The 16,543-nt window shown below is 41.5% G+C and overlaps 1 protein-coding gene across 6 annotated transcripts in view; it reads left to right on the plus strand.

Annotated features, from left to right (window-relative positions):
* Positions 1 to 268: 268 nt before the first annotated feature.
* The window catches only part of kif6 (kinesin family member 6), a 122,899-nt gene continuing 106,624 nt past the window's right edge, over positions 269 to 16,543 (plus strand). For 3 of the 6 annotated variants that reach the window (XM_088626076.1, XM_088626074.1, XM_088626075.1), the window contains exons 1-3: positions 269 to 495; positions 4,362 to 4,462; positions 4,896 to 4,970. In XM_088626076.1, the coding sequence (XP_088482202.1) occupies positions 4,378 to 4,462; positions 4,896 to 4,970 (160 nt within the window). In that variant the 5' untranslated portion in view covers positions 269 to 495; positions 4,362 to 4,377. Of the gene's footprint in view, positions 496 to 4,361; positions 4,463 to 4,895; positions 4,971 to 12,583; positions 12,710 to 16,543 lie in introns of those variants that run through there. The other 3 variants (XM_088626078.1, XM_088626077.1, XM_088626079.1) reach the window with 2 other exon arrangements.

Consider the following 16,543-nt stretch of genomic DNA (forward strand, 5'->3'; position numbering starts at 1 on the left):
AAATAAATAGATTAACCTCTAATATGCTGTGTTCAAACAACAGAGGTCATCCCTGTGTTTTAATGAACACAGATCTCGTCTGTATATGCACGCACGTGGAAAAGCAAGGTTGACCGGGTTCCCTGACCCGACCTAACCCCGCCTTTAGATCCCCAACAATTGAGACCAATCAAAGCACTCCGTGGCTCTACTTCCGCAGGTCATGCGCCCAAATCGGGACCAATCAGACTCCACCCCCCACCTCTCCGATCGGGAGCGTCTCCGTTCACATGGCAACTGTTGGAAACAAACTACCGGAGGGTACTGGGGGCTGATAGGGGAAGTGCGGCGTCTTCGTTGTGTTTCTGGTGCCGCCATTGTCGTCTTAAGGGACAAGTTAAAACGTCCTGTGCAACATATCTAGCCAAAGGCAGACCCTTTTCTAGGATAAGGAAGATGGTTAAGCAGACTATTCAGATCTTCGCCCGAGTCAAGCCTGCGAAGAGAAGCACCGCGGTGAGTGAGGCGAGGGCGCTGAGCTGTACCGCCGGTCAGTGACCGCAGGATACTTTCCCGAACTAGCGCAGAGCATTTTCACAGCATCAGGCTGCAAGGCCAGATGTTCCTAGCCGAAGGAACATCTTTTGTTGTCTTTAGCAATGTGTAAACGTTCCTGTCCCGAACTGAGCTCGTTTCGAATTCATTTTCAATGGCCCAGCTCAAATAGCTGTGTACATATCAATAAATACAAAGTTTTGAAAGTGCACGTCATTCCTCATTACAGAAACAAAAGTCTAGTGTTATTTGCTGGATGAGCTCTTCTGACATGGTGTAAATAAGATAAAACGGCACAGGTTAAGTCAGGGACAGTGTAATAAATGACAAAATATAATGTCCGTCGTCTGCAACAAAAGAAGTAGGACATAGACTGTATTATTATTAGTAGTAATTTTCTTACACACTTATATAGCTCTTTTCTGGACACTCCATTCAACATACTTTACAGGTAATGGGGACTCCCCTCTGTTAATGTGCAGCCCAACGTGGAAGATGTGACAGCAGCCACAGTGCACCAGTACACTCCCCACACACCAGCTATCAGTGGGGAGAACAGAGTGATGAATCCAGTTCAGAGATGAGGATTATTAAGAAGCCATGACTGATAAAGACCAGAAAGAAAAATGGAAACAAGTTCCCAACTTGACAGTATAATTACAATAGGAATACCGAAAAATATGGAATGAAGGGACACTGCCGAATAAGAACACTTACATTTAACTTAAATTTTAAACGCAGAAGTAACTTAGTGTGTAAATGTCCTATTGTACACAATAAAAGTGGAATGACAGTTCTTGTCAATGGAGCAATGTTTAAGCTTTTCCCCAAATACAGTGAAAAGCATAAGTAGTGGTACAGAAATGAAATTTGCTGTTTTTGCAGTGTACTGATGAAATTTATATTTCAGATTAAAAGATAAATGAAGCAGAAGTACAGTACAGAATGTCTGCTTTTATTTCTGGATATCTTTGTGCATACTGTACATATTAAAACATCTCAGAACCAATGTTTGTGTTCAACACCCCCCCCCCCCCAGTTTTAGATCAGGATAAGTATTCGGACAAATTAACAAAGTAAATTAAACTAGTGTGAAGTGTTTGGTTGCATAACCCTTACATGCAATGAATGGTTCAAGACTGCGCCCCATCGTCACCAGATATTTTCCTTTGGGGTGCTTTGCCAAACCTTAAATGTAGCCACTTTCAGCTGTTGCTTGTTTGTGGGATTTTCTGACTTTTGTTTCCTCTTCAAGAAGTAATATGCAGCTCAAAAGGATTTAAATCAGGAGAGGCAGCCATCACACTACCTCCACCATGCCTCCCAGATGAGGAAGTGGGCTTAGGATCATCTGCACTTCCTCTCTTTCTCCACCCTTTTGCCTTTCCATCACTTTGATAAAGATTTAATTTCTTCTCTCCAGCCCATCAGACTTTGTTCCAGAACGGTTCTGGCTCATCTTTGTTCGTCTTTGCAAATTCTAACCTGCCTTTCTGTTTTTAGTGCTGGTGAGAGGTTTGCAGCTTGCACTATAGCCCCTGTAATGCTCCTGTGGGGGTTTTCTGCACACATTGAACTGAGATACCTTCACCGCTGCACTCTGGAGATTGTCTGCAATGTTTATGGCTGTTACCTTTTTCATGTTTTTTCACAGCTCTCATGATTTTTCTGGAAATGATCAGCTGTTCTTTGCAGATGGCTTACTCCTCCAGTAGTTTCTCTCTTTTTGAAGAAGTGCCATATTATTGATAGTGAGATGCCCCATCTCTCTGGAATGGCTCTAATGGGATGTTTCTTTACTCACATTCACAATTGCTTTTCTGTCATAGAATAACTCTGTATTCTTCATCTTAGTTTATGTCTTCTAACTCAAGAGGTAGACCCAAAAATTGAAGTCGGAAGGAAACATGGCTGTACATTCACAGCTCTTTTCACAATGAATGCAACATGGACCACCAGAGCACTTAGAATCACCTGTCAGCCATTTGTCCCCATACTAATGCTCATCAGAAAAGGGAGGATTCAGCACAACAAATGGCATTGTTCTAACATGGTTAAACACATGTAAAATAATACCCAGAAACAAAACCTGAAATTCTTTAATTTTGTCTCATATTAATAATTTAATCCGGAATAAAAATTTGATTAGTATACAGCAAAAACTTCACTTAATTGTCCCAGTCCTCTGGGACAATTAATTGTACCTCTGTCTAATTGAGGTGCTTTTTATCATTTTTATCTCTCATAAAGTCATGTGTCATGTTACATCTAAAAAAACTTGTACTTAAACTGAAATCTGCATGTTTTTAGGAGCTAAATGCCTAGAATTCTGGCATGGCTTAAAATGAAAAAGAGTTGAGGGGTCGAGACCCTGCTTTAGCCTCTTCATTCAACTAAGTGATGTCGTACTGGGCAATATTCAGCAGGTCCTTTTCTTCTGGTTGTGCTGGTATTATCATCTCTTTCGCAATGCTGATGATTTTTACACATTTAAAAGATCCCTGCAGCAGGATGGATTGAAATGCCAAGTATGTGACTATTCCAGCCATTGGATTTGTAATGCATGCAATTCTACTCAGAGCTGTATCTCCTATGTCCACCTGGGGCAGACCTGTCTCATTCCTTCTCCCTGCAGTTCCTTGTTTCAGACTTCACAGGTCGGAGTTTTACAGAGCAATTTTGTACTTCCCAGCGGGAGACATGGAATTTGGTGGAGGAATTTGTAAATTCTCCCTGTATTAGGTGTAAAGGAGACGTTAGATAAACTTGAGCATCTGGTACTCTTTAATTCCATTAATCAGTCGAACGGTTATTTGTTTAGCCAAACTGTTAGAATGGTCTGCCATTCATCTCTTGAGTAAAAAAAGAATCGGAAAAAAAACCTTGCAGCAATACAATGCAGAGTGTTCATCACAATAATATACAGTCTGACACTCCCTGGATGTCTTTTATGACTGTTTCAGAATGCTTTGGCTTTCCTACAGATTCTGGATGTCTTGGCAGATCGTGATGATTTTGTAGTGTGAGACTGGGGAATATCTTTATGATCTGTGCCACTCTTTCTGACAGCTGTTTAAATGGTTCTGTACTGGAGACCCGTCTCTGTTTTGCAGACTTGTTCTGTTCGATCAAACACGGTTTGATTGGACACAGCAGTGGAAATTAACTGGGCTGAGGTCCAAAAACTTTTCCGCCCCCATCACAGACCTTGTAAATCAGCATTTATTGCCCAAGTGGACTTATAATTGGAAATGTTATTGAATTTCATGGAGGGTGTCAATATCGCTTTCTGTGGTTCATGTTAACCGAATGTGGTGCAATCAGGGCTGATCCTTCCCTGGGCTGAGCCTGCTTTGGGCCACAGGATCTGTAGGCCCGGAGGTTCCCTCTCGTTCTCAAGGGCTAGACTTCAGCACTAGACTTGGAGAATTAGATCATATTACTTCAGTTAAGTTAGTAGTAATTACAGTAAAAGGGGTCATCAGGGGGTGGCATGGTGGCACTTTGGTTAGCAATGCTGTCTCACAGCGCTGGGGCCCGCTGGAGTTTGTATGTTCTCCCCATGTTTGTGTAGGTTTCCTCCCACGGTCCAAAGACACACTAGTGGGTTAATTGGCTTCTGGGAAAATTGGCTCTGGTGTGAGTGTTTGTGTGTCTGTTATGGCCTGGTGTACCCTGCTTGGTGCCCAGGGCTTGCTGGGACAGGCTCTGGCTCCCCCCTTGGCCTGTAGTGGACAAAGAAGTAAGGGAACCTTACAGCAAAAATGAAGTCATCACTACACAGGGTCCATGTCTGCAGCATCTGGTGATCAGCATGTGTTTACCAGGTATACTCAGTGGACCATGATGAACATAGCGTGGAGTTCCTGGTTCCTCGAGACCTTGCAGATGGCTTCATCAACAACAAAAAGGAGAGCTACAGGTTCAGGTGAGCGAGTGGACTTCATGTTCGCAGATGGGTTCAGATCCAAAAAGCTGACTTTCTCCCCCGGGTACACTGTCCCAAACTGCTGCTTCAGTTCTGTATGTATATGTATATACACAGTACCTAATAACCTGTTAATCATGCATTTTCACAGAATGTAATAAACAGTGTTGGTTTTCCAAGGTTTCTTTATGTAAATCAAAACAGTAGTAAAGTAGTACTAGCTTTTAGTGCACTGCAATGAAAAGACATGAAGTATGTTAACTTTGTCAATACCTGAAGGAGTTTTCAAATAGAAAATGTATCAGTCAAATTGCTTCTTAATCCACACATGTTCCTGAGGAAGCCCGTGTTAGCCAGTGCGCCTCCAGTGTAGCAGACAGTGATTACTGTGGTCTGCATCCTGAGCTCTGTGTTTATGGTGCTGCTTTGACAGGTTTCAGAAAGTCTTTGATCAAGGAGCCAAACAGGAGGATATTTTTGAGAACATTGCCAAGCCAGTGGCTGACAGGTGAGTGGACTGAATACTAATGAAACTAAGATAGAATCTGTTCTTACCGTATGCTTAGCTGACCCAAATTTCCTTATTTGATCTCAAGACTATTAAAGTACTTCACCGAGATTGCTGCCATGTGTTCAGACTGCCTAAACAAAGTTTAATTTGTCATAAAAAGGATTTTTGCCTAGCTGTCTAGCTGTTGAGGTACCAGTCTTGGACACTTTGCTGCGGTGAAATGCTGAGTCAAGGGAACACACCACACCAGGTGACGCACGGCACTGTTTTTACTGGCTGAAAGACACGCAGAGTTGGGCAGCACAATTGCCGTTACGACAGAAATAAAACATTGCTGTTAGTGCTGGCCTGTCTAAGCAAGGAATAACAGAGGCATGTGCAGGTGGGGGTTCAGGCTTTGAGTATTTCAGACCACAGCTGGCCGTGCTTTGCTGTGTTGTACTGTACAGCTCCAGTTTTCTCTAAGAGCAAATGTCCTTGTCAACAGTAAGGTGACACTAAAGAAGAAACCCCCTCTGTGCACCAACAGATGAACAAATAATAATAATGATAATAATGTTCTCCTATAATTATTTTAGGAAAACAGAGTAATGATGCCAATTAGATGGGGGATTATTAGGAGGTCATGATTGGTATGGGCCAATGAGAAATATGGCCAGGACACCGGGGTTACACCCCTTCACCCAGGGATTTTTAATGACCACAGAGAGTCAGGACTTCGATTTAACATCTCATCTGAAGGACGGTGCCTTTTTACAGTATAGTGTCCCCGTCACTATACTGGGGCATTAGGACCCACACAGACCGCAGGGTGAGCGCCCCCTGCTGGCCCCACTAACACCTCTTCCAGCAGCAACCTTAGTTTTTCCCAGGAGGTCTCCCATCCAGGTACGGACCAGGCTCACACCTGCTGAGCTTCAGTGAGCTGCCTGTTGTGAGCTGCGAGTGATATGGCTGCTGAAACATGGAAAAGACAAAAAATACATTTTGGACTATAAAGAACTTTTTTACTCTGCACTCTTCATTGTTCCCTTCCCTTAGTTTCCCACAGACAGCATGAAATGACTTGAAATGCTGGATGTATTTTGCCACATTAACTGTACTCTTGTTCTCCTTTAATTTCAAATGCATAATGCAGTCAGGCTCTTGGAACCTCTTTGCAAACCAGAATTTGGAAATCGGACCAGTAAATTCAATCCCTTTTTTAATTTAAAAATGTCCTTGTGCTCCTCCTCCTCCTCCCCGCCCACCTGCCTGTGCCTGGAACACTTTCTGATCGGCAGCCCTCGCAGGGTTTACTCGGAGCCTTGGGGATGGGCCAAAAAAGAAAAGCAAAAGCAAAAAGTGTAAATTTTTTTGTGAGCTTTATTAAGACAAACGTTTTCAACAATGCATTACTCATAGTTTTACTTTGAAGTACACAAGGCCCCACCCTTTCAGAGATGGCTGGGGCTGTAATTAGCTCTGAACGGGATGCCCAGGCTGGAGCACAATGCGTGTCCCTCTCTCCCTGTTTCAGAGTGTCCGACGCTGGAGGGATGCTGTGACACATTGCAGTTTGTTGTTTATGTTGACACATTGCATTGCGTCTTGCAGTCAATGCGGGGAAGCAGGTCAAAAGGCAAAGAATTTGTTAGGATGCATAGTCGGTGAGATCAGGGGATGTCAGCTTACAATTGTGTAATGTTCTAGTAAGGCCTTCTTTAGAATATTGTGTACAATTTTGGTCACCATACTTCAAGTTTTCAAAGTGCTCAAAGGCATCGACATAGTCAACCCAGTGGACTTTTCAAAATAAACAGTGAAACATGAATCAGAGAGAACAGGTGGCACTTCTTTACCCAAAAGGTGGTGGGAGTGTGGAACAGCTGGAGGAGATCCTTAGATCAATGAGCTAATAACTACCTTCTCTTGTTTGTAACCTTTCTCATGTTCTAAAATGGACTTCAACAGGCTTTTCAGCCCTTCCCAACCCCTGTGCTGTGATCATCTAGTGCCTCATGTTTGGAAGGAGGAAAGGCTTAGTTGTGGTAACAGTGAACTGCAGCTTTGACTTTCTAATCCCGCCATACAAGAGGCTGTGAAATGCATTGTGCTACTTCTTATCTCTGCCTGTCGTATCCCCCGGGCACAGCTCTTGAGACTTCTAGCATTCTCCCCTGTGACCTCTCCTCTGGAAGCACTTTGTCAAATCTGCAAAAGCCCAAAGCAGTATTCAAATGTTGAAGGTTTCTGTTCTCAAACTGCCATTTCCTTCAATGCATGCTTATATTACACAATCAGTCTTATCCAATCTGTCAGATTTACTGAGGAGATCTTGACCGAGCTGGCTAAATTTTCCATTCCAGCTTGTTTTGACTGCTTGTTAATTCTTTTTCCTATTCCCCTTTGCGTTACATTACATCTCTTGCATATATATACATACATTTCCCTGTCTGGCACAGGGTGCACCCTGGGACCTGCGCTGTATCCTGGTTGTGGTTTAAGGTATTTGTTGGTTGGAGTTTTCTTACTTGGCACCCAAGGCGGTCTGCAGTCTTCATGCTCTCATATCCCAGTAATAATCCAGTCAAGTCACTGAAGAGATTCATCGCTCTCTTGCAGTGCTGCCAGGTATCGGTTGTATGCGGCTCAGTTGATTTAAACTGGAAAAAGTCTCAGCAGTGTAATTTAGTCAAGTGTTGCCTGGCTTTTGTCACATCAGGGTTACACCTAAATTGCTGTTTAAGCTCATTTTACTTGGAATGAAGGGAACTGGTAAAATCATTGACCATGTGCTGTAATAAGGCACATTTCAGTCAAGAAAAAACACTTTGATTTGGTTTCCACAATACAATTCAGCAGCACAGCCTTAACTATAACAGCAATTTATCTAAAAAAACATACAACACTGATGTGACTTGGGGATAACTGGATTCTTTTGTGTGCCAGTTTTTAAAAACAGCTTGCCTTTTTTCATGGAGTTTTTCACTTTTTTAGTATCCCATCCAGGAGGAGTGACGTGCTCTATAGCACAATTAACACTGTAAAAACCAGGAGGAGCCCTGGCCTGGTGCACTTTGTGGTTCTGGAATAGGCATTGCTGTCCCTTTAGAGACCTTTTGATCTTTCTGTTTTAAACGTATGTGATAAACTTGGCTACTTGCACTTCTGGGTCCTCTTCAAGCTGGCTTTTGTGGGTTTTCATATTGTTTTGGATTATCTTTATGTCATCAAAACCAAGGGTTATTCCACGTCTGTATTCTTACTGTAATATTTACATATACTGTAGTATTAAGATTACTAAGATTATTAAGTATTAAGATTATTAAGATTAAGTATTAAGTGTTTTAAGATTTGTTCTAGTTCCACTTCAGCTACTGTCCATTGTTAATAACTGAGTATTGACTGTGATACGGTGATACCGTATAGATACGGATTCTCTATATTCTCACAATGGAGAAGACTGTGTGCTTGGCTTGTGTTTTTTTCCCTGGTTTGTGGTTGTAGAGGTGGTGTGGGAAGAGCCGCCCAGGTCAGGGCTGTAAATGTGAAGGATCACTTGAGGCGATTGTCTGCTTCGTGCTATGACAAAGGGTCTGGGTATGCAGTACATTCCCCCTGTGCCCAGTCAAACACTTCATAGCCATTTCCTTGAGCAGAGGGGATAGATTTAGTCCCCGCAAGGCACTTTCATTAACTGGTGCAGGCGCTTACCCTGGGAAATTAGCTAAGCAACAAACCTAATTGAGGCTGAGTGATCTGATGAATGGGAGTGTGTGATTGTGCATGTAGGGGGTGCTGAATTCATCTTCCGGCTACATGACACATCTCCATTCGCTATGTCTGCAGTGGAAAAGAGGTCGTAATCACAGTGGAAAGCAATCGACAGCTTAGTTCTAATGACCGTGGAGGGTGATTAATGTGCCTAGCATTCAGTCCAGGGGCAAAGGGGAGGGAGTATATGGGAGATTAAGCCCAGTTTTTAGGTCGCTTTGCTATGCGGTTTTTCTCAAGTGGGAGATGTTGGAGGCTAAGGCATTTTCTTGGTATTTCCTGTGATCAGTCGGACTTGTTATCTAAACTGAGCTCTTCATTTCCTCTCCCTGTCTCTTGTCAGTAATAAAGGATAAAGTATGAATTCCAGCACTGGCACACCGTAATTTGTGGAATTCACAGCAAGAAAAGTACTGCACATACACGTCAGATTGACAGTGTGTTTCAGCAGGATTTCTGACTTTTGATCTTATTTTTTATTTCTGTTAAGTTCCTCTGGGAAGCATTGAAGTATTTATGAATGTGTATGTATGTATGAAACTGTACATAAGACAAATACTCTCAGGCAACCACAGCAACAGCAGAAAAAAAATGCAAACGCTTTTAACATGCCAAAACATATCGCATATTTTGACAAAAAATATTTGGGCACCATTGCTTGCCCTTTCTTTTACAGAATGTTGAAATCTGTTCCCGACATCTTTCAAGACATATTATTTTCCCATTCTTCAACGCACACACAGCTTTGAGGACTGCCTTCGCCTCGGGTCTCCTCTTGACAAAGGCAGCCTTGAAGCCATCCACATGTCAATGGGATTGAAGCCCACGATGGGGTTAATGGGCCTTGACGATAATCTTTTCTTTTTTAAGACACTCCACTGCAGACTGTAGAGTAACTGTTAGGATCATTGTCCTGTGTAACAGGGCTCAGCGTACTGAGCGAGTTACAGAAGTGACATTGTCCACTTAAAACTACTACTTAAAGATATGTAGAATTGTCCAGCAACAGAGGACCTGGTCTTGAGGAGAAGCTAGCTGCTCTCTAGAGTGTGCACTGAGCGTGCTCTGAGCCTGCGAGCAGCTGGGATCAATCCCAGCAGGAGCAGTCAGAGCTGCACGTGTCACACCTGCTGGAATGAGAACTTTCACCCAATATGCCTTCTAAGAGTAACTAATTTCTCGGTATATTGTAGCATTTCCTTGACCTTTCAACACATGAAAGGAAACCTGAGAAAGAGACTCGCACAGCCCAAACCATTACCTTGGAACCACAAACTTGATTCAAAGAAAGTGTGCGTCTTCAAGTAATCACTGCCAAGGTAGTGTATTCGTTTTACAAAGGTTTTGCATGTTTTAATTGCTCATAGACATGCCTTAGCTTGTTAAGAAATAGAGCAGTTGAATTTGCTGTGCAGAAATGTCTTTTCCATCTTTTCACTGTTCTCAAGTTAAGGTTATTGCTGTAATCCAAGGTTTTGCTGGGGTAGAAATGTAACTTGGTCTTTTGGTAGCAGTGCAGTAGTGTATGCAGCATTGCTGTTCAGCAGGCTGCATCTTTCTACTTTGTATGCACTGCTGTTCTATAAACTGTTGTACTCTTTAGTTCTGGGCTTTTTTTTAGGTTGTTGTTGTTTTTCATGAGCCCCACTTGGAGCTAACATACAGCACTGGGTGAAGGGTGATGTTCAGCTGTGGTTTGATCATAGAGGTAGTCTTCATTAAATAAAACTTTGATTTTTATGCTGACAGCATGCTGGATTTCATTCCCAGGAGCTACAGTATACAGTACCACACTGTTCACAAATCCATGGCAGCATCACCAATATTCTTATATAGGAACCTAGAAGTGTGGGACTTTTCTGACCTGTTACCTGAAGACAAATTATATTGTATCATAATAGAATATTAGGCAACACTTCATTTCTACGCAAATATGACATATGACATACCTACTTTTTCCTTTGTTTCCTTAGTTATTTCCAATACCTTAGTTTTAGGATTTCAATAAGTTTTAATAGCTTCTTTAGAAATACACGATTGTTTTGTAAAGGTATAATTTACACCTTCATTTTTAATGGTAAATCTACGTTTAGTTACAGTTCTTGAAGACTTTGAATAAATATATAAACACTGCAAGTGAAGGAATCCTCCAAAACATTGGATGCCACCTATCAAAACTGGCCTATGAAAAATTGCAATTCAGTTCAAACTTTATCATCTCCTGGGGGAAGATTGTTATACAGCAGGGTCCTATACAACAATACGCCAAAAAGCACATACAGACAAATATCACACACAAAGAACAGTGTTTTAGGAGATAGGAGAGTTACAGTACTTTACATTGAGATTGCAGCACAGATGAGTCTGTTAGTGTTACACCTGGAGACACAGAGGGTTCTCCTAGATGGAAGGAGTGTAAATTCGTAGTGGAGGGTTTGTGTTGCACATAATGCTCTTGGCCTTCTTTACAACCCTCTGTTTGTTGAGGGGATTTAGGTTTAATTGACTTTCCCCAATGATTTTACAGCTACTTTTTACTACTTGTACGAGCTTGTCATGTCCCAACCTATTACAGCTAACAGTAGTGATGTTTCCAGACCAACAAATAAGACAATTTGTCAAAACACTTTCACTCTGTGGTACTCTTCCCACTGGACCAGATTTTCCAAACCAGTGCCCGATTATGGTAAATGGGCACTCTGTGCTATGGGAAATGCTATGCTTCAGGAAAAAAGCAACATTAATCCAAGGTCCAGACTGCTTGGTCTGTAAAAGATCTCATGGCACTTTTGGAAGAGGTGGAACAATAACTCTGGTCATAGTAGGCAGTCCCTAAAGTTCTCCCTTAATTTGCTTGGTGAAGCAGTTTCTTACTCCACTGTCTGATTTCCTGTGGGGCTGCTGGCGCAGAATGGCTGCCTTCAGTAGTGGAAGATGTGGTTAGGTCTTTTTGTATACGTGAAGGGCTTTGAGTCCCCTTGAACTTATTTTTGTTTTCTTACCAGTCAGGTAGTGGTAATGAAGGGCCACACCAATGGCTTTTATAGCAACTCTCTGGCATAAGTGCACCAGTGCCAATTTCATAATACTAAGGCTGTTGTTCAGACCGTTTCCCAGAGAAAAAGGCAGTTTCTGACACTTCCCAAGATTAAATCAGCTATACTGTACCTCAGTTTGCTTAGTTCCAGCTGGCAGAATATCTCCTGAAATTTGTATGGATATGGATTGGCTGTAATGTCAGACTTTTAGATTGCTTATATGACCAGTGTCTCCTGTCTCTTTTCATTGCAGTTATTTTTAATAGGGCTGAGGGCTGTGAGTCAGTAAATGAATAGACTGTTTCTACATCTAGTTTTTTCTCATTCCGGTTTGGATTTGCCCTTTGGGAGCAATGAATTGCCTAGTCTGGGATGTTAGATAATATTACTAGATAGCGATTGCATTATGGATTCTATTCCAGCCTTCGTTTTTTCTGATTCTGACGATTAAGAAAAGGAATCTGGAACTGGGATGTTCTACATAGGCAGGCTTAAGGATGAGAATCTCTTTCGCCATGAATGGAGAACATAATGTGGAGGGTTTACATTATGACTGTAACAAAGTCTATCCAATAGAATTCTGCAGGATCGACAGTGGAAGATAAATCAGAGGGCAGAATTGATCATTAAAAATAATCTGGCTGTTCTGTCAAATAACAGTGAAAGGAAGAATCAGTTCTGGAATGATCCCTGAGGTCAAACAAGAAAAGATTGGATGGGATCTTTAGAATAATTAGCTACTTGCACGCCAGAGTCACATAGGCTAAATAGCCTCTCCTTGATTGCAACCTTTCTGCTATGTCTTGTGTTTCGAAGGCTATCACAGAGGAGCCTCAGATGGGCGTGGACTTCATTCCAAACCAGAGATCATGTAATAGATGTCTTTACCTGCTGGTTCTAGATGTCAAAAGCATGCCTCAACAGACTATCCCTCCTTTCCAGGTACAGTAAGGGTCATGTTATTAAATAAGAAGTAGGAAAAAAGAAGAAAGAAAATAACTTTGCAAACAAAACTTATTCTAAGCATCTCTTTTTCAAAAGTGATAAGGAGTTTAACCTTTTCTGCAACTGCCAAGGCTGGTGAGCTCCTGCCCAGCTATTTCAAGTGCTCAAAGGTTTACAATATAAGCTATTGATGCCTTTAGCCAGCTGTAACCAAGACTAGGCAGAAACATACAGATGCAATTTACAGTAAAAAGAAAGAAAAAAACAGTTAAATATAGTTCTGTTGGCAAGACAGTTTTTCCAAGACTTGACAACATTTCCTAATATTACCAAGACTCAGAATGGAGGCAGACGTGGTGTGGTTGCTGTATGTTATTAACACAAGTGGAAAAACACAAAACCCCGAATGGAGCTGCCAACTGCCCTGCAGCTGAGTGCCAGTCTCCAGGAAGAGTGAGCTGTAAACAGGAACAAGCTTCAGGAAAACGCCCAGGCTTGAGTGGCAGCATCCAGGCCGCATCGTTAGCCCTGACATTTTAAAACAGGCCAACCCGGTGTCAGCTCCCTGCACGGCGTAAACACACATAATCAAAAACACCGCTCTCTGTCAGCCAGCCCTGAACCGGCTGCAGGGGCTCGCTCTTGTGTCTTTCTCCATGTTTTCAATTTAAGTGATACTTGATTCTAGTACTGGCAACCCTGTTTTGTTCAGTGTTTTAAAAGGCTTTCGATGATGATTTTAGTTCTGAATGACTGCAAAACCTCAGATACACAAGCGTGTGCTGGCATCCGAGTGCAGGACTGCCTGTCTCACTTAATTACTGCTCCATCTTCGTCCTTCCCTCTTTTTTTATTTTTTTTGCTCTGAATATAGATTTTTGAGGCTGTATAATGGAATCAGATGATGATTTTTCCTTGTCCAGTTTCTGTCAGTTTAGACATTTTGTCGAGTTTGAGTTTCAGTATGAGAACAGGCTTTATTTAAGAAATATTTTTTCCCTTGTACTGTAAATTACCAAAACAAATTATTCTGACTTTTTGGTTTGAAATAATGAATTTGATTTTTGGTGTTGAGTGACATCTGTGGTGGTAATTTGACTACAGGCAACCACCCCATCACAGAGCTACTCAGTCTTGTCTCCTTCTTTACCTCTCCAGCTCTCACTCAGCTCAGCTCTCACTTTTAACACATTTAAGGAGAGACTTCATTGTTTCTAGTGAGCACGTAAGCATCATTATTATTGTAAGATAACATAGGGAAGGATACAAATGAGAGAAGACTATTTAGTCAGTCTTGCCTCATAGGTAGTTAACAGTTAATTGATCCAAGTATTTCATTGTTTCTTGAAAGAAGCCATGGTATACGTTTCAGCAGCATGGCTGGGCAGCTGGTTCTATATCCTACACAGCACATTGGGTACAGAAGTGCCTCCTCTCAGTTTTACAGTAAATGCACTTCATCATGGTTTCCATTGTGTCCCCTGGTTGGTGTTCCACTGTTTATTCTGAAGAAATCTGCAGGGTTGACTTTGTCAATGCCTTGAGGATTTTGAATACTTGTATCAGGTCTCCTCACAGTCTTCTCTGCTCAAGACTAAGGAGACTCAGTTCCTTCAGCCTGCCAGTGTAGGGCAGTCCCTAAAGCCCCAGAATGATGCTCTTCACCCAACTGATTCCAGAGAAGCAATATCTTTTCTTTAACATGATAACCAAAAGAGAACATAATATTCTAAATAAGCCCCTACTAGTGCATTGTACAATTTTAACGTGACATTCACACCTGAAGAAGGCTCCACGGCCGAAACGTTGTGTTCTCTTTCTTCTTTTTTTCAGCATGGAATAAACCTATTACTTGTTCCTTTGCAGCCTATGCATGCTGACGCAGCTACCCACCATTTAAGTTCTATACTGTGAATCACATATCCTAACGTTTTGTTTCCCTTTTTATTTGCTTTCCTATAATAATGTAAATGACATGTCAACATAAGCCCCTTAAGTCTTTTTCATAAGTAACCTCTTCTAGCTTGGGGTATTCCCAATTTGTGTTTTTACTACCTGCATGCAAAATACTTCACTTGTCTACATTAATCTTCAGAGAAAAATATGCAACTTTTCTTCAAGTTAGGATAAATTAAACATGACAATGTTTAAAGCTGTGGTAGTTTTTGTAACTAAATTTTCAAATGACTTCTAATCCACTATAATAAATTACATTTGATTACCCTTTTTACATGATTATTAGTCAATTTTGCTGACACCTTTTGTCCAAGGTGATTTTTAAACACCTTTGTATATATTGAAAACTAAGTTCAGAATGCTATATGGAATCTAAATGTCTAAAAGCTTTAGAGCTTTAAAGTAATACAAAACCTTTAGGAGATCAGAAGCACGATCTTTCTGTCCTACGGCTCAGAAACAACTTTGTACCACTGCAGCACCCGACCGGAGTATCAGATTAAAGCAGCACTTTGGAAAAGCAGACAAACAGCAAGGCCTGACCTCAGCTGTCGGACAACAACAAGCTGTTTACAAGGATCAGAAAAATATTGTTTTCACATGGTTCACATTGTTGTTTTTACAGTATGTGCGTGTGCTCTCGCCCACACTGCCACTTTTCCAGTCGGGCCCCTCACCCCCGTGCTCTGCTCAGAGCGCCCCTGTGTCTCAGACAGTAACTATGAGTGGAATCCTCCAGAGATGGCAGGGCGCTGCAGTCTTTGAGTTGGCATGGGAGAAAAGGACGAGTGTTTTCCCTGAATAAACTACCACATACATTTTTTGGAAAAAAATGTCTCATTAATGGCGGTAATGCCATTAGGACAATGGTTTGTGAAATGCACGCACTCTGTGCTTTGGGGATTATTAGCTCATACCCCTCTTTGTTCATTAATGTCAAATGTCCTTCAGACAGCTGAGGTTGGAAAAGGTTGAAGAGGCAAAATTACTCAAAAAGGAACTCAAATCCAACATCAGAACAGTGTACTGTATTTCAGCCATGCAGCAGATTGTTTATTATTATTTCTCGAATTTCCTGAAATTTCCAGTTTTTCCCCATGTGGAAAAACTGGCAAAAGCCACTTTGTGTTTGATACAAGTCCCTGGACACAGTTGCTCAGGGAATTAGGGCAGGCAATCGCCCTGTGTCCAGGCTCGGTGCTAAATGAGGCCGTCAACCAGAATAGTCCGTTGCCTGCCCACCACTGACCTGGCTGTCAACCACAGAACTTTATATGGTCACATTTCCCATGTCTTGCCAGGGATCTGTATAGAAGTTATCCTATTTGTCACTTTGCTCAGTTTTTATAATGCTGCCTATAGATACCTCACTTTGGATTATTCTATTTTTCACGAGGACATATTGTAGGGGCAGTAATGGTTTTGCAGAAACATTGTGCACTTCCTATGAAGAATGGTTGCATATCAAAGCAGGAGCTTTATTAAATGGATTACTTTAAGTACTTTAAGAAGATGTGATGGAGGGTAGGCATATAGTTAGAGATACTTAGGATAATAGGAAGACAGTTCTGCTGTATAACAGTCTGACCAAGATCTTTAAAAATTGGAGTGTCTCAGGAAAATAGACACAGAGCCATAAGGTATAAACTAGTGCAATTTTTTTGCATTGCAGCAATTGAAATCCATCAAACAACAAATTCCGATCTCTTTGACTCTTCATTAGTCTTTCACTATAAGTACTGCCAGTTAGTAAGTCAATCAAATATAATTTGTAGTCTCACACATGGATTCTAACTATACAATATGCAGTTTATTGATAAAACACCCAAACATGCATAGCATACCAGCAAGAGTTATACAATATATTTGTAAAAT

The sequence above is a fragment of the Lepisosteus platostomus genome, chromosome 3 (assembly GCF_059453375.1).
Source record: "Lepisosteus platostomus isolate fLepPlt1 chromosome 3, fLepPlt1.hap1, whole genome shotgun sequence".
In the NCBI taxonomy this organism is placed as follows: Eukaryota; Metazoa; Chordata; class Actinopteri; order Semionotiformes; family Lepisosteidae; genus Lepisosteus; species Lepisosteus platostomus.